This window comes from Salvelinus namaycush, chromosome 2 (assembly GCF_016432855.1).
Source record: "Salvelinus namaycush isolate Seneca chromosome 2, SaNama_1.0, whole genome shotgun sequence".
Lineage (NCBI taxonomy): Eukaryota > Metazoa > Chordata > Actinopteri > Salmoniformes > Salmonidae > Salvelinus > Salvelinus namaycush.
Window position 1 is genome coordinate 45,261,067 of NC_052308.1, and position 26,424 is coordinate 45,287,490.

Below are 26,424 nucleotides of genomic sequence, written 5' to 3' on the forward strand. Positions count from 1 at the left end.
ACGTAGGTAGATCATATAACAGTACAGGTCAGGCTCTGATGTCAAAGTTAGTAATAGAATATGAACAGAACAGCCCATCTGCTTTGACTCGGGCAGCAAAAAAAAAAGGCACCAAATATATATATATTTTTTGCTGACCACTCCACAACACTGGAAGTTTCTCGCCTTTACCCACAATGCTCAGGGAACAATCATCTCTTTGCATGGTTGTTGATGTGTCGAACAATTGCCACCAAACCATTGTGCTGCTGTACAAACAAAGTGAAAAACATACCATAGCTAGAATTTATATAATTATTTGTTTTCCAAACCATTGATAAAAAACACCAAGACACCTTATCAATAATAACAGCCACACCATTGAAAAGATGTGCATGTTTAATCACATTGAAGAACTGCCAAATTATTCAGGAGGATACAGATTAAAAAAAAGAAAATTATAAAAACTTTCAGGAGCTACCAGGAACACCACATATCATTAAGACATCAAACTCCAGATTCATCATATCAGACCAGCCCTTCCCAAGACTCTCATTGACTCACAATTTATTTTATTATTTTATTTTTGGGGGGGGGGGGGGGGTTTAGACCCAATAATGTCCACAATGAAAAAAAGCAGGCAAGCACTTTCTGTTCTCTCAACCATCAACGTGTTCTATGTGGCTTGGCTTCTTGTGCCCCCCTCCCCAAAGAAGTGTACAAGTTATCAGGAGGCTGAAGTTCACCTTTAGTTCAGAACAAGGTCTGGAGGTGGCCTGGCGTTTAGACGCTATGCTCACAGTCTAATAACGCATAATGGGATCTAGGGTGTTTTAGTATCTGCAGGCAAGTGGATCCTTCTGGGTTAAGGGCACAGTCATATATGTATTGGCAATATACAATCAATAGAAAGATCAAACTCTACATATGTCCTCAATGCCAGATTGTTCTTACAATAGGCCGAAGTGATTTTTGTCAACCTGCAACAATTGTTCGTTCACGAACTAGAACTAGATACAACCTCTGAGCGAAGTGCCAATTTTCAGTCACGTTCCTATGTACTGCTTTTCAGACCATCTCATAATGTGTCACAAGAGCCACTTGATTACCCGAAGATCAAGAATGCATTCTAAAGAGATCTCCCCATGATTAACAGAGGAGATCAAGACTGTTGAATTCTATAAAAGAGATCTCCCCTTGATTACCAGAGCACGATCAAGACTGTTGTATTTTAAAGAAATCTTTTGTCATCTTCAAAAAGTAATCTTGAAGCGTGAATCGACTGGCTGCTTGGTTGGGAAAGGGCAGAGATACTTTTCTGTGCAAGATTCACACATGAAACGGAGAGCATCATCATGGCACTTCAAAAATACCTGTAGACTCATACACACAGATCAGTAGTCAAAAGGGTCGATGCAAGGTGAAAACATAGCTACAATGAAGTACAATTAGAACATAAAATATCACCATAACGAATTTGGTTCATATCTAACTGGTAAGACGTTTAATCTTCTGACCTGTTCTTGGAAGATTCCTATGCATGACACAAGGGGGAGGCCAAAACACACTCAGACCAGCATGAATGTGTGACGAGTCAGACAAACACTACTCATAGTTGATAGTGAAGCATGAACTCCAATAAATGAGGGGAGTAAAATGACCACAAACAACAAAATCAAATATTTTCTTCTACAGATTTCATCCTCCAGTGAGCGTGTCTCCAGCAAAGGCCATCCGTCATTTTGGGATTTGCTCATTGCTCAGGGACGCCAAAAGTACACTGGGTCTGAAAAAGGTGCCCATCTGTCACATAAAACATCTATTGCACAAACGTTTTGGTTGCAAAACAACCTAAAACTAACATTTCAATTTATCTCGTCTCTCTGTCCAGTCTATCGACCCCAATAGGGACCGTTTCAAAGCACCATCATTTTGCTTGCTTATAATTTTTTCTTCATATTGATCTCATTATTAAATATTACTGTACTTTTTAAATAAGTCAATATCTAATGTTGGTGTGTGTGCGTCTGTGCAGTTTGTCACATCTCTGTGCCATTGGGTGCTTGTATGCGTTTGGACAGGTTTTATATTTCCTGCAAAATAATTGACAATCTCTTCTCCACTGGCCTTGCAGTCTGTTCCAGTGCAGGAGGAGCCAACAGGCAGTAGGAACAGTTAATTACTGTTAATGCACTTCCTAAAACAGAAAGCAAAGAAAGAGAATCAAAAAAAAGGACACCAAGAAAAAATGAAATGAATGTGTGTCCTTTCTAACAGAGACAAATTAACAAGCAAAGTAACAGCATAGAAAAGATGAGATCTGTGAAAGCCAGTCGCAGGAATAGGGCACTTCTTGGAGTCAGTTCTCTGTTCTGCGATGATGCGCATTTAGGTTCTGCCGCCGGTCGGTCAGTAAGTCACACATGGGCCGCTTGGCATCCCCTCCCACCATTTTGTAGGCCTGCTCTAAATAGCAGATGATGGCAGCTTAGTTAGCTGGGAGTGTCAGTGTTAACTGTTAATCTGTAGAAAGTAGAGCCTGGCTAGTGGTTCCTCACAGTTCTGGGTCCATTGGTCCTTTGTCCCCTCCAAGTCCCACCCACAGAGTCACTGCACACTGCCAAAGTGCTGTTCAGCATCGAGTCACCTCTATATGTTCCTATGGGAAGTTCAAGCCTCCTTCAAACCACCACGGAGCACACACACACACGGTGATCGACAGACAAGGTAAAACGGGCATGTGGTCAGCATAAACCAACCCCCTCAATTCACAGGTGCTCATTTGTGTCCATTTGCCCACTGCCCCACACTCTAGGAACACAAGGTCTTATTTCTCACTTATGGAAGTGTATGTGTTCACTATCTTTCTTGGAGTCTCTCTTTTGGAGTCACTGTGTGTGAGTGGGCCAGAGTGGGGTCATGAGCGGACGCCATAGCTACATTGGGTGGGGTGGGAGTTCTCCCCTCTGTGCTGTAACTAGGTTGGGGCATGGAGACTGTGTGTGTTTAGGGGTGGAGGGGCGGGTGGTACTGGAAGGAAGCAAGCCTGGGGCCAGAGGGTGGACGGTTGGGGGGCTCAACTGGCTGAGGCGTGGGACATGAGGTCCTCCAGAGCCTTGTCCTGGTCGTTGTTGTGCAGCAGCAGCACCTCCTTGATGGTGTCCTTCTCAAAGCCCATCTCACAGAACCGCGTCATCAGCGATAGGAACTCCAAGGCCTGAGGAAATCATGAAAAATATGAATTCTTGTTACGGACAGTTTATGTACAATTTAACTAACAAAAAAATCGAATAAACAAAGATTGTTAAAAACATTTCAAAAGAATGTTGGAGGAGGAGAGCAGTAGATGCTTGGTGTATCCAAGTTCAGGGAAAACTGGAAGTGAATCCTACCTTAGGCCACTCGACATTTGTGTTCAAACACATCACAGATAACAGTCAATAGCTGGCTATCAGCATCTTTGTTTCTGCATGTTGAGTGCATCTGTATAAACATGCATATCTGTGTGTGTATATGTATGAGAGAGAGAGACTGTGGGTGGACTCACCTTCTCTTCAGAGTTCTGGAACATATCTAAGCACTCCTCTATGGCACTAGGATCAAATCCCCGCTCACAAAGACGCGCGTGAGTAAACAGGTACTCCAGCACCTGGGTCACAGGATGACAGATATTGTTGCTCTTTAGGTGTGGGCTTCCTGTGTAAGCCCAGACTTTATCTGCTAGCTAAGGGACGGATCGACATTTACAGAATGGTTACTTGAAGGAAAATGGGGGAGGGTCATGTAATTTGTAATTGATGAAATTTCTGTTTTAGGCTATATCGATGTGCGCCTGATGCCACCCCTCATCTCTGATTCGCCGCTGGGTGCACAATACAAGTGTGCCTTTTGGCTATTTAATGTGGTCTCAATCAAATTATCCATAGCCTACTAGCTACGAAGTGTATGCTCAGAGAAGCACAGAACAAAGTTATAATATTTCTAAGATACAGTGCCTTCAGAAAGTATTCACACCCCTTGACTTATTTCACATTGTTGTTTTACAGCCTAAATTGATTTTTTCCCCCTCACCCATCTACACACACAATATCCCGTAATGACAAAGTGAAAACATATTGAGAAATGTTTGCTAAATTAGAGAAAATTAAATACAGAAATGTCATTTAAATAAGCATTCAAACCCCTTTGCTATGACGCTCCAAATTGAGCTCAGGTGCATCCAATTTCCTTTGATGATCCTTGAGACGCCACTACAACTTGATTGGAATCCACCTGTGGCCAATTCAATTCCTTGGACATGATTTAGAAAGAAACACCTGTCTATTTAAGATCCCACAGTTGACAGTGCATGTCAGAGCAGAAACTATACCAAGTCCATACATATTCGAGATATAATTGTGATGAGGCATATTTGAGGAAGGGTATAAAACAATTGAGTGTTGAAAGTTTCAGTGGTCTCCATTTGGAAATGGGGAAAAAATATGGAACTACCCAGACTCTGCCAAGAGCTGGCCGTCTGACCAAACTGAGCAACTGTGCAAGGAGGACCTTGGTCAGCGAGGTGACCAAGAACCCAATGACCACTCTGACAGAACTACAGAGTTCCTTGGCTGAGATGTGAGAACCTGCCAGAAGAATGACAGTCTCTACAGCACTTCACCAATCTGGGCTTTATGGGAGTGGCCACTCATGAGAAAAAGACATATGACAGCACGCCTGGAGTTTGCAAAAAGGCACGTGGAAGACTCTGAGCATAAGACAAAAGATTGTGGTCTGATGAGACCAACATTTTACTCTTTGGCCTAAATGCAAAGCACTATGTCTGGACAAAACCAGGCACAGCTCATCACCTGTCTAACACCATCCCTATTGTGAAGCATGGTGGTGGCAGCATCATGCTATTGCAGGGTTTCCCATACTCTGTCCTCGGGACCCCAAGGGGTACTTTTTAGTATTTTTGTCCCAGGCATTTTTCTCACCCACGTACTATAAATCTTATTAGTCACTTTTGAGACATGCTACTATTTAGCAATTTTTTCAGTGAACTTACATGCATTTGAAAAAAAGGACAGCCGAGTATAAAAAGTTGAATTCCCCATACCACTATTAAATATAAAAGGAATGTCAGTTTCACTCCTTTTAGTGGAATACTTATGGTTATCCCGAACCAAGTTAAAGTAGTTATAGGTACCATACTGTGGACAATCTTACGTACAAGACAATTTCATTTGAGAGACTCTCTCCTCCACTTTGAGCCATCTGAGGCATTCTAAGTGTGAATGGTCAAGAGTATGTGCTGGAAGTTTAAGAATAATCCTGACTAATTTGATCGGAGAGATCTGAAGTTTATTTTTAATTATCTTGTGGGCACTATTGTACCAGAAAGAGCATGTATAGTTTTAGTGGCAATGAACAAGATCCACTGCCAATGCCACCATTACATTCTTATCCAGATATTTAGAGGTTCTTGCCAAAAACCTAATTTTATGGTTCACTTTGGAGATAACCATCTGACAGTGGAGAGCATGGCACAAGAAGTTATTTAGCACACATCCAAGATAATTAACTGAGTATTTTGCTGTGACTATATCACCTACTACCCCCTGAAAATCAGGGGATTCCCTCAGTTTCACTTTGGACCCATACAAGATGGGTCCAATAAGTGACAGCTTATTGTAATATAGCCATTTACTGACATTCAGAAGTTAAGCACATTTTTGTCAAACAGTGCAGAATCATCTGCATAGGGGAAAAGGTCACATGTACAAGCAGTTTTCAGATCATTTATATTGAACAGAAATGGACCCAGCACACTCCTTTCCGGCACACCGCAGTTCAAGATTTTTGGGTTTAGACAGGGTCCCATCCATATCCACCATCTGTTTTCTTCCTAGTAGACACATATATCTACAATAACCATACCACAAAATTTCCAGCCAGATGTGGTCAGTTAGATACATTGCATTCGGACAGTATTCAGACCCCTTGACTTTTTCCACATTGTTACATTACAGCCTTATTCTAAAATATATGTTTTTATTCCCCTCAATATACACACAATACCCCATAATGACAAAGCAAAAACAGGTTTAGAAATTTTTGCAAATGTATTAAAAATGTGAAACTTAAATATCACATTTGCATAAGCATTCAGACCTTTCACTCTGTACTTCGTTGGAGAACCTTTGGCAGCGATTACAGCCTCGAGTCTTCTTGGGTATGACGCTACAAGCTTTGGACACCTGTATTTGGGGAGTTTCTCCCATTCTTCTCTCCAGATCCTCTCAATCTCTGTCAGGTTGGATGGGAAAAGTCGCTGCACACCTATTTTCAGGTCTCTGCAGAGATGTTTGATCGAGTTCAAGTCCGGGCTCTGGCTGGGCCGTTCAAGGACATTCAGAGACTTGTCCCGAAGCCACTCCTGCGTTGTCTTGGCTGTGTGCTTAGGGTCGTTGTACTGTTGGAACCGTCGCCCCAATCTGAGGTCCTTGGCCCCCTGGAGCAGGTTTTCATCAAGGATCTCTGTACTTTGCTCTGTTCATCTTTCCCTCAATCCTGACTAGTCTCCCAGTCTCCACAGCATGACGCTGCCACCATCATGCTTCACCATAGGGATGGTGCTTGGTTTCCTGCAGACATGACGCTTGGCATTCAGGCCATAGAGTTCAATCTCTTCGGCCTGAATGTTTCATTAGTTTCATCAGACCAGAGAATCTTGTTGATCATGGTCTGAGAGTCTTTACCTGCCTTTTGACAAACTCCAAGTGGTCTGTCATATGCATTTTACTGAGGAGTGGCTTCCGTCTGGCCACTCTACCATAAAGGCCTGATTGGTGGAGTGCTGCAGCGATGATTGTGGAGATTGTCCTTCTGGAAGATTCTCCAGAGAAACTCTGGAGCTCTGTCAAAGTGACCATCGGGTTCTTGGGCACCTCCCTGACCAAGGCCCTTCTCCCCCAATTGCTCAGTTTAGCTGGGCAGCCAGCTCTAGGAAGAGTCTTGGTGGTTCCAAACTTCTTCTATTTAAGAATGATGGAGGCACTGTGTTCTTGGGGACCTTCAATGCTGTTGAACATTTTTGCTACCCTTCCCCAGATATGTGCCGCTACACAATCCTGTCTCGGAGCTCTACGGACAATTCCTTTGACCTCATGGTTTGGTTTTTGCTCTGACATGCACTGTCAACTGTGGGACCTTATCTAGACAGTCTCATAGCAAAGGGTCTGAATAATTATGTAAATAAGGTTTGTTTTTTAATAGATTTTCAAATATTTCTAAAAACCTGTTTCCACTTTATGGGGATTTGTGTGTAGCATGATATTTAAAAAAAAAAATCAATTTCAGAGTAAGGCTGTAACGTAGAAAAAGTCAAGGTGTGTGAATACTTTCCGAATGCACTGTATAGTAGGCAAGTGTCGGTGGAATGGGATTTCCTGAAGCCAGATTGAAGCTCATATAGTAGGTATTGTAAGGAAATATGACTCAATCTGCTCAAACAATCTTTTCCATGACCTTCGATAAAATAAACAGGATTGAGACAGATCATAGGAACTAAAATCGGCCTAACTTACTCCCTTTTTTTATACAGAAGAATGACCATTGCAAGTTATAGTTCACTGGGGAAAATCCCTAGTTCAATAGACAGATTTACAAAATGTGAGTTACTCAGGGGATGATAATTACCATAGCATCCCTTAAATCTGTCAGGAATGTTGTCAAGGCTAGTTGCTTTGAAATAGTCAAGTTCTTTCAGCTTCTTTAGCACAGCTGACTCAGATGCTTTTTCATTTGAAAAAGTATCTACTTGAATCCCCTGCGGTGAGTAAAACTGCTGGACTTGACTCTCCCCATAACCGGATTGACTAGGTAACTTGCTAACTAATGTATTAGCTATACCCAAGACGACTCAAAGCGGTTATCACCGCCAAAGATGCTTCTTCAAAGTATTGACTCAGGGATGTGAATACTTACGTAAATTAGATATTTCTGTATTTCATTTTCAATACATTTACAAAAATTTCTAAAAACAGTTTGCACTGTCATTATGGTGTAATGTGTGTGAATCCATTTAAGCCATTTGGAATTCAGGCTGTAACAAAATGTGGAATAAGTCGAGTATGAATACTTTCTGAAGGCACTGTATGTACATAAAAAGGTAGGTATATAGTGACTAGGCAACACAATAGATGTGTTATTATTTACATTAGCCCAAAAACGTTTTTTTTTGTGTTATTATATTACAGCCGGAAAGTATTTCGCTACACCCTCAATAACATCTGCTAAATATGTGACCAATAAAATTTGATTTGCATCTGTTATCCTGAAGTCTAAGAAGCAGCAGATCTGTTCTATGTGCGCTATGCTTCCTGTTTTTAAGTTTTGTTTTTGCGTCTTTTACTTCCGGTCTTGTACATCAGGTCCAAACAGCTTAAAATACAATATTTTTGGTTAAGGAAGATATTTCTCACCGGTTTAGACTGTACAATGATTTTCTACACTATACTTGCTGTTTTCGTCACAAACTGAAATTAGGAAAACTATTAGAATTTTAGCAACCAGGAAATGGCGGCGCGATTTCTGCATAGTGCATCTTTAATCCATTTTGAATTCAGGCTGTAATACAACAAAATGTGGAATAAATCAAGGGGTGTGAATACTTTCTGAAGGCACTATGTGACTGAAACGTGCTTGTCCCACCTAGCCATCATAACTCCAGGTAAAAGAAAAACAAATAAACACCCTTCCAAACGTAAAAAATATATTTTCACATCACGACCTACACTAAACTACCTCAACATGTTTATGACCACAAATAACAATAATTGTAGTGACCCTGTGTTTATAAAACGCGGATATCGACTTTGCCTTTTCAGCGTACTTTTGTGGCACAGTCGCAGGGCTACGGGCCAGAAAGTTGAGGGTTCGCCGACCACCAGACAAGCTCGCTGGCTCTCCCTGCTTGTCATTAAACTAGGATCAGAACCGGCTGCAGACAATGATCAGCTGGGGGGGGGGGGGGGGGGGGGGGGGGGTCACATTTTTGACCTAATAATGCTATATTTATATAACATCTATGCAACACCGATTTCGGGTGCTTCAACATCAAAGTTTTTTTCAACACCACAATCAAATAGATTACGTTAATCTCTACAGACAGAAAATACATCCCTCCCTACCTTGTATCCAGTATTGAAGGTTTGGCTAGAAAATTGTAACAGAGGTCCCTTTTCATTCATCAAATGGCATGACAGGTGCACAGTTTGGCTGCTGGAATTATATTTTGGACGAATGTGCGCAGATAGCCTACAGGAGACTTTTGAAATAACCTAATCAGATTAAAACATTGTGACTGGTTGTGTTTATGACACATAAAAAGGTATACATTTTAAACATAAAAAAATAAATATTTAGGCTATATTGAAGCGTTAGGTTCTAGGTGTGCGAGGAATAGCCGCTTGGATCGGAGGCAGAACAGAGAGTGCGTTGAGCTTTCCTGAATAATTGGGCATGCTGAGAGCATATGTGTCCACATTATTATAGGTTGACTTGGGAGAATAATCAGCTGCAACACAGCGGATCTCAGTATTAGAATTTAAAAAATAAACTGCCAAACTGGCCTGCTACTGTGCCTTTCCGTTATTCAAATGCAATTATTTCCTTTTACAGCCTAGAGTATGTTGTACTCACTTGAATATAACAACGCAACTATTCACTGCATTATGGTGTTGTAGGCTAGTCTACATAATTCCTTTGGGGGGGAAAATAAAAGTACCAATGGGGGAGCTTTTTGAACTGCACGTCTCATGTTTTCACTTTATATTGAAAATTGGTGCAGCTTTTAATGATTTTGTGTATAGTATGATTTCTAGTTAGCCTATTGCAGATCTGGACAACCGATCCACCTACACTATTGTCACTATGAATGGTGGATAGAGGGCAGGATAAACCGTTAGACTACATTGAACTGTGGTATAGTTAGCGTGCAGAAAAGTCAAACCTGCAAAAGGGCGAATGTAAACCATGGAAAAAACGCACTATCCCATGCCCAATATATAAAGAAACACAACACCCCCCCCCCCCCCCCCCCCCCGAAAAAAAAAAGCTAAACAACCCTCCCCTATTTTGGACCACTTCCCCCACCCCGGTAATTTTCTGTACCTTAATATTCTTTGTTGATTAGAGGGATAGCTAAATCCACAATATTATACTCGAGTGATGCTAGCAGGAAAAGTACCATAAACATCCACTGCGTATATCATTACATTGTTAGCTAATGTTTATTCACCATTAACAAGCCCCTAACATGTTTGTTGTGTCTGATGCCATCATAGTGTTGAGGGTTGCATTAAACCAAGGTGGTGGATGGTGTCGAGACAAAAAATGCTTCGTAAATTCAACTGATTTATTCACAACCACCATCCCCATTTTGTTGCCTGGTGGACTTCTAAAGCCACATGTTGTGAACACACACAATCACATAACGATAATGATTTCAGAGTCAACCATGGGCGCAATGGGCAGTGAGTGAGTGACATCAGAATCAAATAGAACATTTCTTTATAATAGATCTCTATGGAGAAATGGGCTTAGGCTGCTGTGGCCTGGAGGAGGGAGAGCGGAGGGGCGCACCTGCTCCACGTTCTGGCCTCGCCTCTGCATGGCCCGCAAGACCCCTTCGTAAGAGTAGCCCATGGCCACTATGGTCTCCACACATTGCCGTTCACTGGGGGACAGGCTGAGCAGCGCCCCGCTGCATGGGAGAGGGGGAGGACCTGCATTTATCTATGGAGGGAGAGAGTTTTTGTAGCGTCATATCTGTATACGGGCAAAAAATATATATACACATCTTCCTCTTGTCCACAAAACCTTGAAGCCTTTGAGAAGTTTCAGAGAATTAAGCAAAGCATTCAGTAATTGAAACTAGGCAAGGCATGTGCGTGCGCGTGCAAAGCTCACCTGCTTTAGTGCCCCATTTTGGGTGTCTTGGGTATGACTGGGTGGCTCCTCCCTCTTCTGCTGGGGTGCCGGCGGGCTGCCGTTGGGTAGGCTACGTGGTACAGGGGCCAGACAGTAGGAGTCAAAGGTTGAGTCCCCGGGGTCTGACAGCTTGGGGAAAGTCAGCGAGCGGATGTTGCAGGGCCGGTCAGGGTCCATTGTCCGTCCCCGAGCCAGATCCCTGGCTCTGTCCATGTCCTGTAGCACCACAAGCCCGTTGGGTTTGTGGGCAAAGACCGTTTTGGCTGGAAGGCTGGTGGCGGGGAGCTGGGGTGGAGGGGTGCTGCCTCGAGATGCTGGCCTGGGTTGGGGTGCCTCAGGCGGGGATGGAGTTTGTGGCTGGGGCTGGCTCTGGAGGATGTTGCGTAGCTCTTCCCTATCGTCCAGTGTCTTGAGCTCCAGCTTGTCGAAGGGGTCCTCCTCGCGCTCAAAGTCAGCCAGGTTAAGGTACTGTGGGGTCGGGATGCTGGGAGCGGTCTGCCTGGCTGGAGCAGGCAGCGGGGTGAGAATAGCATTGTGGCGCAAGCTGGCCATCAGCGGGTTCATTGCGGGCGGGAGAGCGTCCTGCTCCTCGGCAGGGCATGGTCTCTTCCCCCCGCAGGCCGATCCCCCGTCAGGGTCCTGGGCAGGGGGCGAGTGCTCCCTGCTCTCTAGCTCCGCCCTGGCTGCCTCTGCAGCCCGGGCCTCAGCCAGCTCCGCCCCCCAGCGCACGCTCCGCCTCTCCAGGGAGAAATCATACTGCAGTGCCCAGAGAAGAGGGAAGAGAGAGAACCGGCGGGACTAGTTAGTTGAGCAGCAGCAGACATGAGAGTTAAGGAATTGAGATTAATCAAGCCAGCTGAATCTGGTCAAGTCATGAGCAGTGGTATAAAGTACTTAAGTAAAAATACTTTAAGGTACTACTTGAGTCGTTTTTGGGGTATCTGTACTTTACTATTTATATTTTTGCGAACTTCTACTTCACTACATTCCTAAAGAAAACAATGTACTTTTAACTCCATAGATTTCCCCTGACACACAAAAGTACTTGTTACATTTTGACAAGAAAATGGTCCAATTCACACACTTATCAAGAGAACATCCGTGGTCATCTACTACCTCTGGTGAGTCCGCCAGATCAAACACAAATGCTTAGTTTGTAAATTATGTCTGAGTGTTGGAGTGTGCCTCTGGCTATCTGTCAAAATTGTGTCGTCTGGTTTGCTTAATATAAGGAATTTGAAATGATTTATTCTTTTACTTTTGATACTTAAGTACATTTTAGCAATTCCATTTAGTTTTGATACTTAAGTATATTTAAAACCAAACACTTTTACTCAAATAGTAGTTTACTGGGTGACCTTCACTCGAGTCATTTTTTATAAAGTTAACTTTACTTTTACTCAAGTATGACAATTGAGTATTTTCCACCCAATGGTGGAGTATGTGCACATGAGGAGCATGAGGAGTATGTGCACATTATTCAAATTATTGATGCAACCATGGTTTAAATGACACACTACCTTGAATAAGTGCCCCAAAAAATGATGGGATGGACTGGACCAAGACCATTTCTCAATGCTAACATTGACATTTTAACAGTTAGAGGTGCCCCCCTAATACAGACTCAGAATGTGACAAGTGTGAAAATGTCTTAATGTTTAAACTGCCATTTGGTTATCGGTTTTCCGTTAAAACAATAAGATTCATAAAATTCCATGTGAATTCACAATGCAGCTGCACTGCTGTCAGCAATGGTTTGGGTCTCACGGTGCGTCCCTTTCAGATGGTTAAGCATTGCAACTGTACTACCATTACTGTACCGCAAATTCCACCACAAAGTTCGCATTTCTTTCTCATTTAACTTCTCAAAAGTATTGCTGCGTGATCTGAAAAGTCAATTCATCAATAATACTCTTAGAAAAATGGTTTCTTTAATTTACAATCTGTAGAAACTATGAGAATAGAAAAGGTTCAGAACTTTTGTGAAACACCACAGCACAATTGAAAAATATAAAGCAAATTTAAAACTGGATGGTGTTCAGAGATGGATGGTAGGGGTTGAGGGTAGCTGAAGGATGGGACTAAAAACAAACAAAAAGATAACTAATGTAAAAGATACTATATACATTTTATGGACACAGTAAGTCGGAAGTTTACATACACTTAGGTCGGAGTCATTAAAACTCGTTTTTCAACCACTCCACAAATTTCTTGTTAAACTATTGTTTTGGCAAGTCGGTTAGCACATCTACTTTGTGCATGATCCAAGTCCATTTTCCCAACAATTGTTTACAGAGATTATTTCACTTATAATTCACTATCACAATTCCAGTGAATTGGTCAGAAGTTTACATACACTAAGTTGACTGTGCCTTTAAACAGCTTGGAAAATTCCTGAAAATTATGTAATGGCTTTAGAAGCTTCTGATAGGCTAATTGACATCATTTGAGTCAATTGGAGGTGTACCTGTGGATGTATTCAAGGCCTACCTTCAAACTCAGTGCGTCTTTGCTTGACATCAAGGGAAAATCACAAGAAATCAGCCAAGACCTCAGAAAACAAACTGTAGCCCTCCACAAGTCTGGTTCACCCTTGGGAGCAATTTCCAAACACCTGAAGGTACCACGTTCATCTGTACAAACAATAGTATGCAAGTATTTACACTATGGGACCACACAGCCATCATACCGCTCAGGATGGAGACGCATTCTGTCTCCTAGAGATGAACGTACTTAAGTGCGAAAAGTGAAAATCAATCCCAGAAAAACAGCAAAGGACCTTGTGAAGATGCTGGAGGAAACAGGTACAAAACTATCTATATCCACAGTAAAACAAGTCCTATATCGACATAACCTGAAAGGCTGCTCAGCAAGGAAGAAGCCACTGCTCCAAATCCGCCATACAAAAGCCAGACTACAGTTTGCAACTGCACATGGGGACAAATATCATACTATTTGGAGAAATGTTCTCTGGTCTGATGAAACAAAGATAACTGTTTGGCCGTAATGACCATCGTTATGTTTGGAGGAAAAAGGGGGAGGCTTGCAAGCCGAAGAACACCATCCCAACCGGGAAGCAAGGGGGTGGCAGAATCATGTTGTGGGGGTGCTTTGCTGCAGGAGGGATTGGTGCACTTCACAAAATAAATGGCATCATGAGGAAGGAAAATGATGTGGATATATTGAAGCAACATCTCAAGACATCAGTCAGGAAGTTAAAGCTTGGTCGCAAATGGGTCTTCCAAATGGACAATGACCCCAAGCATACTTCCAAAGTTGTGGCAAAATGGCTTAAGGACAACAAAGTCAAGGTATTGTAGTGGCCATCAAAGCCCTGACCTCAATCCCATAGAACATTTGTGTGCATTACTGAAAAAGCATGTGCGTGCAAGGAGGCCTACAAACCCGACTCAGTTACACCAGCTCTGTCAGGAGGAATGGGCCAAAATTCACCCAACTTATTGTGGGAAGCTTGTGGAAGGCTACCCAAAACGTTTGACCCAAGTTAAACAATTTAAAAAGGCAATGCTACCAAATACTAATTGAGTGTATGTAAACTTCTGACCCACTGGGAATGTGATGAAAGAAATAAAAGCTGAAATATCATTCTCTACTATTATTCTGACATTTCACATTCTTAAAATAAAGTGGTGATCCTAAGTGACCTAAGACAGAGAATTTTTACTAGCATAAAATGTCAGGAATTGTGAAAAACTGAGTTTATATGTCTTTGGCTAAAGTGTATGTAAACTTCCGACTTCAACTGTATAAACTGGAAGTAGAAGCCTTAGTGTTATTGTCCATTAGGTTACTCCTATTAATGGAGGGGTGGTAGGGTTAGGGGGAAAATAAGGAAGAAAAAAAAGGATTGGAAATGATGCAGACAATTACATTGATAGAAGCCACAATCTATATGCAATATTAAAGCTGATCCACCCTCTTGCCTTTCTCTGCCATTTTTTAAACTGTTAACGTAAATGACATAAGTGGTGGAGCATAGACTCCAAAATAATTAATTCCTCTACTCCTTGCACGTCGACTCCCAATGTCGACTCCCATTTCTGAGTGTCAAAATTCCTAAGATTAAGTATTTTTGAAAACGGAGGAGACTAATTAGTTGCAGTACTTCCGAGAACAAAAACACTTGCATCTTTCATAGCGAACTAGCAAGGGACGGAGAGAAAGGGGAGGGGGCACAGACTGTCTGCCGCCAGGCAGACAGTCAGAACTGTGCACTAGGCCTATCTGCAATGAAAAGCTGTATCTTGCAATAGAATGCTGTCTCTCACAATTTCTTGGCTTGCAATGTCTTGGAACTTCAGTAAAGCAGGGCATCATCAATGAATAGGTTAGGATATTGAGATGAGCGAGATGGAACACTTCGCTCTCACACAGTATCTGTGCATGTGCACGGGTTCGCATCACGCTGTTCAGTGCGGTAGCGAGGGCCTCGCGCTTCAATGCTCTTACTTGTTACGGAAATTGTCCCACTAGGCCTATGCTGTTTGTTTTCTGCATCTACATCATATGGCTGAGTCTACCTTTCAATTACCCAACTTTCCCCAGGCCTTTATAGCCTTTCGTCTAGTTAGGCTATAACACAGAAAATAATGTTTTGTGATAACTGCACTGTGAACGTATTTTTTAAATATTGTGTAATTTTTTAAATATTGCGTATTTTTTAAAGTGTTTCGGTTACGTATTTTTCTTAAAGTTAAGGATCCCAGACTAATATAAAGAGGGTGCGATACAAATCACCCCCAAGCATCCCAGTCATTGAAGCCCTTGATGCAACAGCGCCAAAGTCAGAAGACTTACCTGCAGATTGGCGAGCACAGAGTCACAGTCAGGCAGGCAGATGCCAACGGGAAGCCCCACTTTGGCAGGGCAGCGGAACTTATCGTTGATTTTGAAGGGAACGTCATCAAGGTAGCTAATGGGTCCTGGAAAAACAGTTTGAGGAGGCAGCCTGAATGAAAATTACACCAAAATGAGCAGATGGATGGAGAAAATTAAGAGGCAGAAAGAGAGACACACTCACCATTGTTGTGGGTATCAGACTTCCTCGCAGCCATTTAGAGTCTGAAACAAACACAGGGCTCATGAGTGGACGCAGTGAAACAAAACCAAGATATCAACACCACATCTACCATTACAACTGTATCCCTGCCTGTCCAGAGTTGCATCATGGTAAGGTTACAGGTTTTGGATACATAAAAGATAAGCACATCATCACATTTTAACATTGCATTTAGGTCATTTAGCAGACACTTATCTAGAGCAATGCATTCAACTAAAGTTAGGTAACACCACATATCACAGTCATCTTTTTATTTTCTTTATTAAAACTGTAGATGTTTCAACCGTCATGTAGCCTACATCAGAATGACTATAAGGTGGCATGCTTCTGGTAAGCCCCCCCTCCCAAAAAGCTCAAAGACAGCTAAGCAAGCCCCCCTCTGTGCAGACAGTGGCATGTCCCCGGGTGCACAGGGCCAATTAAGGCTGGGCAATATAGCTAAAATACCACACTGTCAATTATATGAAAAATAGTGTGATGACATATTTAATGGTATTTTGTGTTTTTTAAACCTGCAATATGTAACTTTTTGGGAAACCCAACCAAATTCACATAGAAATGAGAGTTATAGATGTGATTCTGATTGAAAGCAAGTCTAAGAAACTTAATCAAGCTAGTTGTCTTGATTACTTTCTCGGATCATCACATATATATATATTACTCTTACAGAATTTCCACGTGGGCAAGGATATTGGAAATTTAAATCAAAGCCTACTGGATGATAACTTGTTTATAACTAGAACAGAATAACTTATAACTGACGCTTTCCCGACAACCTAGGTACAGCAGATCCCCTTATTGTTTGAGACACTTTTAAATGTGCCTTTAGAGGCCATGCAATTCAGTACTCATCTATAAAACAAAAGCTATTTAGATCAAAAGAGTCAAGGCGGAGGTAGCGGTCCTGCTGCTGGGTTGTTGCCCTCCTACGGCCTCCTCCACGTCTCCTGATGTACTGGCCTGTCTCCTGGTAGCGCCTCCATGCTCTGGACACTACGCTGACAGACACAGCAAACCTTCTTGCCACAGCTCGCATTGATGTGCCATCCTGGATGAGCTGCACTACCTGAGCCACTTGTGTGGGTTGTAGACTCCGTCTCATGCTACCACTAGAGTGAGAGCACCGCCAGCATTCAAAAGTGACCAAAACATCAGCCAGGAAGCATAGGAACTGAGAAGTGGTCTGTGGTCACCACCTGCAGAATCACTCCTTTATTGGGGGTGTCTTGCTAATTGCCTATAATTTCCACCTTTTGTCTATTCCATTTGCACAACAGCATGTGAAATGTATTGTCAATCAGTGTTGCTTCCTAAGTGGACAGTTTGATTTCACAGAAGTGTGATTGACTTGGAGTTACATTGTGTTGTTTAAGTGTTCCCTTTATTTTTTTGAGCAGTGTATTATACAAATAAAGCGAACTGAATGGAATATGGGGGAAAATGCACCAATCTTCAACATAGAAATGCTACCAAAAAAAATGTATTGAAACTTGTTACAAATGGAGCCACGCATGATTCACCAAATTATATTTTGAAAGAGGAAGTACTTTAAGAATGTTTGTTTCAGTCTCCTCCATCTCCACTAACCGAAGCGAATTGAATGTATTTTGTTCCTATTAATAATGTAAAATTAACATCTGTACAGAAAGACTCATGTGAAGGCCAAATTACAGAGGAGGAACTTCTTGATGCAATTAAAGCCTTTAAGACTGGGAAAACTCCAGGGCTGGATGGCATACCATTGGAAGTATACCAAACCTTTTTTGATATACTCAGGAGGAGCATTATTAGCATATTTTAACCACCCCTATATAAACTGTAGGTTATCGGACACGCAACAAGAAGGTCTGATTTCATTATTACTGAAACAGGATCCAAGTGTGGTGTGTGTTTTATATATATATATATATATATATATATCCAGTCCATTGAAAAAATTGGAGGCCTTTTACACTGTTGTGATGCAAAATTTCTAGGTAAATGCTTGGCGCATAGAATTAAAAAAGGTATTGTCAGATATTATTCATCCTAAATCAGACAGGTTTTTACATGGACGATACATTGGAGATAATATAAGACAAGTACTGGAAACAATAGAATACTATGAAATATCGGGAAAACCAGGCCTGGTTTTCAAAGCTGATTTTGAAAAGGCTTTTGATAAAGTACGACTGGAGTTTATATATAAATGCCTAGAATATTTCAACTTTGGAGAATCTCTTATAAAATGGGTTAAATAGGTGTGTAGTAACCCTAGGTGTAAAATAGTAAATAATGGCTACATCTCAGAAAGTATGAAACTGTCAAGAGGAGTAAAACAAGGTTGTCCACTATCGGCATATCTATTTATTATTGCCGTTGAAATGTTAGCTGTTAAAATTAAACCCAACAATAACATTACGGGATTAGAAATCCATGGCTTTAAAACAAGTGTCATTGTACACTTTTGATTCATGTTGTTTTCTTTTAAAACCACAATTAGAATCCCTCCACAGCCTCATAGAGGATCTAGATACTTTTGCTATCCTCTCTGGATTAAAAACAAATTATGATAAGTGTACTATATTAGGTATTAGATCACTAAAAAAACTTTTACATTACTGTGTAGTTTACCAATAAAATGGTCTGACAGGGATGTGGACATACTCGGTATACAAATCCCGGGAAAAAATGATCTCACTCCAGTAAATTTTTATAGAAAGTTACCATAAATAGACAAGATCTTGCTACCATGGAAAGGAAAATACCCATTTGTTGAAAAATCACCCTGATTAACTCTTTAGTCATTTCACAGTTTACCCATTTGCTTATGCCTACACCTAGTGACCTGCTTTTTAAATTATATGAACAAAAACATATTTGATTTTTATTTGGGAAGGACCTATTTATATAACAAATATGAATTCAGAGGGCAGAAATTATTCAATATTAAAGCATTAGACCTCTCACTACAGGCATCAGTCATACAAAAGTTATACTTAAATCCGAAATGGTTCTCTAGTAAATTAGTAAGAATGTCTCACCCAATGTTCAAGAATGGCCTTTTTCCTTTATTCAGATTACAACTGCTCACTTTTGGTTATTTCTCCAAAATATCGTTCTTTTTTAAACAAGCCTTATAAAGTTGGTTGCAATTTCAGTTTAATCCACCAGAAAATACAAAACAAATAATAAAGTTAAAATCAAATATAGTAATTGATAAAAATAAATCAATAAAATGTTTAAAAAAGGTTTCATTTTTGTAAATGATATCATAAATAGGACTGGTGGAGTTGTGTCACACATGCAGCTAACACAGACATATGGAAATGTCTGCTCTACCCAAACTTACAACCAACTAATTGCAGCATCACCACAAAAATGGAAGAGGCAAGTAGAAGGGGGAAAAGTAAGGAACTTGTCTGTCGGCTCTTCATTAAAAACCATAAATGGTTAAAGAAAATTGTGATAAATAAAAGCATATACCAATTTAATTTAAGGACCAAAAAATTTACAGCTGTGCCATATAAATTGCAAAATAGTTGGGAAAAGATGTTCGATGTACCAATTCCATGGCACATGGTTTATGAATTGACACGCAAAATAACGCCGGATTCAAAACTTAAAATATTATACAAAATTCTTGCAACCAATAGAATAGAATATATATATACAATCTTATATATGGAATATATATATATACAATCTTCCCAGTTCCGCAGATTTTGCTGCGAAGAGGCAGAGTCATTAGATAATTTATTAAGGTACTGTCCATATGTAGCTCGATTTTTGGTTACAGGTACCAGGAATGGCTGAACAATTGCAAAATTTACCTAGAACTAACGCTGCAAATAGCAATATTGGGTGATTTTAAAAGTCATAAGTTTATAATTATTTTAGCAAAAAATGTTCTTTAATTTACAATCTGTAGAAGCTATGAGAATAGAAAGGTTCAGTACTTTTGTGAAGCATCACAGCACAGTTGAAAAATATATGGCAAATAGAAATCCAAAATGGATGGTGTTAATAGATGGGAGGGGTTGAATGGAGCTGAAGAGTGGGACTAATAAAACAAGATACCCAAAGTAAAACATACGGGGTCTCTAAAATGTATTTAGGTTCAGAAATTGTGAAATAGTACAGTTACAAATAGAAATCAAAATAGAAGGACTAAAAACAAACAAAATATCACTATTGTAAAATAGATTATGTCTGTAAAATGTGTATAATATGAAGGTAAAAGCCTAAGTGTTAGTTTATTAGTTGACTCCAATTGGGGGAGGGCTGGTAGGGTTTGCGGGGAATTATAACAGATATATATATATATATAAACAAGTTTTAATGACTCCAGCATAAGTGTATGTAAACTTCCGACTTCAACTGTACATACTTATATATATATATTTTTTTTTAAGTATGTACAGTTGAAGTCGGAAGTTTACATACACTTATGCTGGAGTCATTAAAACTAGTTTTTCAACCACTCCAAATTTCTTGTCAACAAACTACAGTTTTGGCAAGTCGGTTAGGACATCTACTTTGTGCATGACAAGTAATTTGTCCAACAATTGTTTACAGACAGATTATTTCACTTATAATTCACTGTATCACAATTCCAGTGAATTGGTCAGAAGTTTACATACACTAAGTTGACTGTGCCTTTAAACAGCTTGGAAAATTCCAGAAAATTGTGTCATGGCTTTAGAAGCTTCTGATAGGCTAATTGACGTCATTTGAGTCAATTGGAGGTGTACCTGTGGATGTATTCAACGCCTACCTTCAAACTCAGTGCGTCTTCGCTTGACATCAAGGGAAAATCACAAGAAATCAACCAAGACCTCAGAAAACAAACTGTAGCCCTTCACAAGTCTGGTTCACCCTTGGGAGCAATTTCCAAACACCTGAAGGTACCACGTTAAACTGTACAAACAACAGTATGCAAGTATAAACACTATGGGACCACGCAGACGTCATAACGCTCAGGATGGAAACGCGTTCTGTCTCCTAGAGATTAACGTACTTCGGTGTGAAAATTGCAAATCAATCCCAGAACAGCAAAGGACCTTGTGAAGATGCTGGAGGAAACGGGTACAAAAGTATCTATAGCCACAGTAAAACGAGTCCTATGTCGATATAATCTGAAAGGCCGCTCAGCAGGGAAGAAGCCCTACTGCTCCAAAACCGCCATAAAAAAGCCAGATTACGGTTTGCAACTGCACATGGGGACAAAGATCGTACTTTTTGGAGAAATGTCCTCTGGTCTGATGAAACAAAAATAGAACCGTTTGGCCATAATGACCATCTATATATCTGGAGGAAAAAGAGGGAGGCTTGCAAGCCGAAGAACACCGTCCCAACCGGGAAGCATGGGTGTGGCAGCATCATGTTGTGGGGGTGCTTTGCTGCAGAAGGGACTGGTGCACTTCACAAAATAGATGGCATCATGAGGCAGGAACATTATGTGGATATATTGAAGCAACATCTCAAGACATCAGTCAGGAAGTTAAAGCTTGGTCGCAAATGGGTCTTCCAAATGGACAATGACCCCAAGCATACTTCCAAAGTTGTGGCAAAATGGCTTAAGGACAACAAAGTCAAGGTATTGGAGTGGCCATCACAAAACCCTGGCCTCAATCCTATAGAACATTTGTGTGCAGAACTGAAAAGGCGTATGCGAGCAAGGAGGCCTACAAACCTGACTCAGTTACACCAGCTCTGTCAGGAGGAATGGGCCAAAATTCATCCAACTTATTGTGGGAAGCTTGTGGAAGGCTACCCGAAACGTTTGACCCAAGTTAAACAATTTAAAAGCAATTCTACCAAATACTAATTGAGAGTGTGTAAACTTCTGACACACCCCGAATGTGATGAAAGAAATAAAAGCTGAAATAAACCATTCTCTCTACTATTATTCTGACATTTCACATTCTGAAAATAAAGTGGTGATCCTAACTGACCTAAGACAGGGAATTTTTACTAGGATTAAATGTCAGGAATTGTGAAAAACTGAGTCTAAATACATTTGGCTAAGGTGTATGTAAACTTCCGACGTCAAATGTATACACACACTATCGTTCAAAAGTTTGGCGTCACTTAGCAATGTCCTTGATTTTGAAAGAAAAGCAAATTTTTTGTCCATCAAAATAACATCAAGTTGATCAGAAATTCAGTGTAGACATTGTTAATGTTGTAAATTACTATTGTAGCTGGAAACGGCAGATTTTAAAGTATGTACAGTTGAAGACCCACTACAACCATCTCTCCTGTGTTCCAATGGCACATTGTGTTATCTAATCCAAGTTTATGATTTTAAAAGGCTAATTGATTATTAGAAAACCCTTTTGCAATTATGGTAGCACAGCTGAAAACTGTTGTTTTGATTAAAGAAGCAATAAAACTGGCCTTCTTTAGGCTAGTTGAGTATCTGGAGCATCAGCATTTGTGGGTTCGATTACAGGCTCAAAATGGCCAGAAACAAAGGCCTATCTTATGAAACTCGTCAGTCTATTCTTGTTCTGAGAAATGAAGGTTATTCCATGTGAGAAATTTCCAAGAAACTGAAGATCCCGTACAAGGCTAGGTACTACTCCCTTCACAGAACAGCGCAAACTGGCTCTAACCAGAATAGAAAGAGGAGTGGGAGGTCCCAGTGCACAACTGAGCAAGAGGACAAGTACATTCTAGTTTGAGAAAGAGACGCCTCACAAGTCCTCAACTGGCAGCTTCATTAAATAGTAGCCACAAAACACCAGTCTCAACGTCAACAGCGAAGAGGTGACTTGTGGGACGACACACCATAGAGGTTAATAACAAACCATCTGTAAATACCAATAAAGTTGTTATATTACAAGGCAAGCTGGTTTAGCCACATAAGACAGGAACCTTACCGCTAACCATGATAGGCTGAGATAATGAATGTGCTGGGCATGCCGAGAAATAAGTTTCGTATTGGTCTGCCGTGTAGCATCTTGTCTATAAAGTGGGAAAAAGTTGTGATGGACTACTTTCAGGAGGACAATCTTCCCATGCTGGCTCTCTCAGACTCTGAAAATGAATCAGACCATGTGAACCAGGGTGACTTGACACAATGGGCCAAGCAAGCTGTACAAACAAAAACGACACAGGACGTCTTATTCAATAAAAGGGGTTTCAGTCTGCCGTGAAGTGTTCATCCATGTATACGGGTAAGAGTCTAGCTACAGTTTCAGACATTATGCGTTTCTAATTTTGTCAGAAGGTTGTTTTCATTGCAAGTTAAAGCTTACTGTTAGCTAGCTAGCTGACGTTAGGTGTCTGGCTCGCTAGCTAACATTACGTGTATGATCTGTGGAGTAGTATCTCAAAGCCATTTGCATTGCTAGTTATAGCCTAAGGTTAGCTAGCTAACATTGGACCCATTTGGGTAACTTTAGCTAGCTATGACAAAATGGTTTGTATTGCTAGTACTCTATGGATTGGGATGATGGTTCATTGTTTAGCTAGCGAGCTACACGTCTTTTATTTAGACATCTGACTATCCACCAGTCATACAAGGAGAATGGTCTAATGCCTCCCATCAAAAAGAGAGCTGGCCCAAGCAAGCACTTGTTCATCGTGAGCGGTCTGTCTACCTGAAGCTGGTTGCTGACTGCAAGACCACCTGTCAAGACCTACAGTTGTCTCTGGGGGGCCCTACTGAACCAGCAAGGAAAGACATCAGGATGCATTTACAGCTTTGATTTTTCTCAAGTAAGCAATATGTCCTCCTTTATACTGATTAACAGCATAGCTGGATAGATGCACACAAAATATAAACTCAGCAACGTCCTCTCACTGTCAACTGCATTTATTTTCAGCAAACTTAACGTGTAAATATTTGTATGAACATAACAAGATTCAACAACTGAGACAAACTGAACAAGTTCCACAGACATGTGACTAACATAAATGGAATAATGTGACCCTAAACAAAAGGGGGGGGGGTAAAAATAAAAAAAAGTTACATTCAGTATCTGGTGTGGCCACCAGTATCTGGTGTGGCCATCTCCTCATGGACTGCACCAGATTTGCCAGTTATTGCTGTGAGATGTTACCCCACTCTTCCACCAAGGCACCTGCAAGTTCCAGGACATTTCTAGGGGGAATGGCCATAGCCCTCACCCTCCGATCCAACAGGTCCCAGACGTGCTCAATGGGATTGAGAGCCGGGATCTTCGCTGGCCATGGCAGAACACTGACATTCCTGTCTTGCAGGAAATCACGCACAGAATAAGCAGTATGGCTGGTGGCATTGTCATGCTGGAGGGTCATGTCAGGATGAGCCTGCAGGAAGGGTACCACATGAGGGAGGAGGATGTCTTCCCTGTAACGCACAGCGTTGAGATTGCCTGCAATGACAAGCTCTGGCCGATGATGCTGTGACACACCGCCCCAGACCATGACGGACTCTCCACTTCCAAATCAATCCCGCTCCAGAGTACAGGCCTCAGTGTAACACTCATTCCTTCGACGATTAACGCAAATTCGACCATCACCGCCGGTGAAACAAAACTGCGACTCGTCAGTGAAGAGCACTTTTTGCCAGTCCTGTCTGGTCCAGCGACGGTGGGTTTGTGCCCATAGGCGACGTTGTTGCCGTTGATGTCTGGTGAGGACCTTCCTTACAACAGGCCTACAAGCCCTCAGTCCAGCCTCTCAGCCTATTGCGGACAGTCAGCACTGATGGAGGGATTGTGCGTTCCTGGTGTAACTTTGGCAGTTGTTGCTGCCATCCTGTACCTGTCCCGCAGGTGTGATGTTCGGATGTACCGATCCTGTGCAGGTGTTGTTACACGTGGTCTGCCACTGCGAGGATGATCATGACCATGCACAAGCTCCAGCAGTCTGGACCTTCACTTCCTGATCACAGGCCACACCAAGTTTGCCCCCCGACTGGTGCATCGGCCTCATCAAGCAGCACTTCAGAAATACCAGAGTTAACACTTTGAGATTGCTGGTGTTGTGAAGGACAGCACTGTGACAGGGGTCAAAATCCCACAGCTGATTGGACTGGAGGATGGTACGGTGCTGGTGGAAAGCTATGGCTGGCAACAACACCTCACTCTGTACTTCAGGATGCTGCCACAGATCAAGCAGTACCAGCACTTCAGGTGAATATAATTTTCATTGCATGAGGTTATTCTTCTTATCTTAACTTGGGAGGTGAATTGATGTTATGTAAAGTTGTAATTTCACATTTTAAGGGGGGGGGGGGGTTTCCTGTTTTACAGCTTCGATGCACTGGAGCATGGTGTTGTCTCCAAGGAGCGTTCGGACTCAGTCGGGACCAGGTTTCAGCTGCTGCGCAACGCGGACATCCTTCCTGCCATAGATGGTCTGCATGTACAAGCACCACCTGGACTGGCCACAGCTAGACAAACGTGTCTTTGAGAAGATCATGGAATTTTGCGACAGAGGCGATGGACATCACATGCCCTGTACCAAAGTCAAGGGCAGGACAGAAACAGGATCTCCGAATATAGATTCCTTGTTCATGCGTGGTTCAGACAGACCAGTTCATCACTGGGGGCGAGTTCCCAGTCATCATCACTTTATGCAGTGCCTCTATTCACATGACATGCTACAATTTAGTTTTTGTCCTGCTGCTCAGCCACTTAACCCCTGATATAACTACCATATCACTTATATCATTATTGATATTGTTCTTGTACACACTGTATATTATGTTTTCTCTACTGGCATTGACACTATCTATTTTTGATATTGCTACTATGCAAGTAACCAGTTCGCTGTACCGTTTACACCTTCTGTAGAGACCCATCCACTTGGCAAGACGCAGCTGCGGGATATAACTTATCTTTCACATGACCCATCAATTTAGACAAGTGTGTCATCTAATATTTATAAAACATTTTTATCTGGACACTTTGTTTACCTGAAATATTTCCTTATTGTAGGCTACTACTTTTACCACTTAGTCTTAAATCTTTACTACACTACTCATTGTTTAGCACATGACCTCACAATCCTTATAGAGATGGGTGGGGCTGGCTTAAGAGGCTGTGAAGAATGCTGAATGGGAACAATGCTGTGAGGAATGCTGAATGGGTGTAGACAAAGAAGAACTCTACAGTAGGTGTACCAAAACATTCAAGAGCCAAAGTGGGGGTTACAAGTTTATCAACTTTTGAAGCAGAATAACTTTCCCATTGTTCCTCAAATGCAGTGTATGATTTACCATTGTGTAGCTCTGTGTCTCTGCTTTTATCCAATGTAGAACACACCATTTCAAATTTTGCTACATAAGACCGAATCAAGGCGGTCGGTCACATAGAGTAGGCAGCACTATGAATACATTGTTGTTTGACATGACAAATGAATAAGCCAGATAGGTATTATTGTAGAAGGGTAGGACTAAAAGGTGTTGGTCA

General features: G+C 41.4%; 1 protein-coding gene across 1 annotated transcript in view; it reads right to left on the reverse strand.

Moving 5' to 3' along the window:
* Window positions 1–339: 339 nt before the first annotated feature.
* The window catches only part of LOC120063882 (ubiquitin-associated protein 1-like), a 37,552-nt gene continuing 11,467 nt past the window's right edge, over window positions 340–26,424 (reverse strand). The window contains exons 2-7 of the mRNA XM_039014203.1: window positions 15,998–16,038; window positions 15,775–15,899; window positions 10,936–11,712; window positions 10,609–10,761; window positions 3,527–3,628; window positions 340–3,196 (exon numbers count right to left, since the gene is read on the reverse strand). Coding sequence (XP_038870131.1) covers window positions 3,056–3,196; window positions 3,527–3,628; window positions 10,609–10,761; window positions 10,936–11,712; window positions 15,775–15,899; window positions 15,998–16,031 — 1,332 coding nt within the window. The 5' untranslated portion in view covers window positions 16,032–16,038 and the 3' untranslated portion in view covers window positions 340–3,055. The remainder of the gene's footprint in view (window positions 3,197–3,526; window positions 3,629–10,608; window positions 10,762–10,935; window positions 11,713–15,774; window positions 15,900–15,997; window positions 16,039–26,424) is intronic.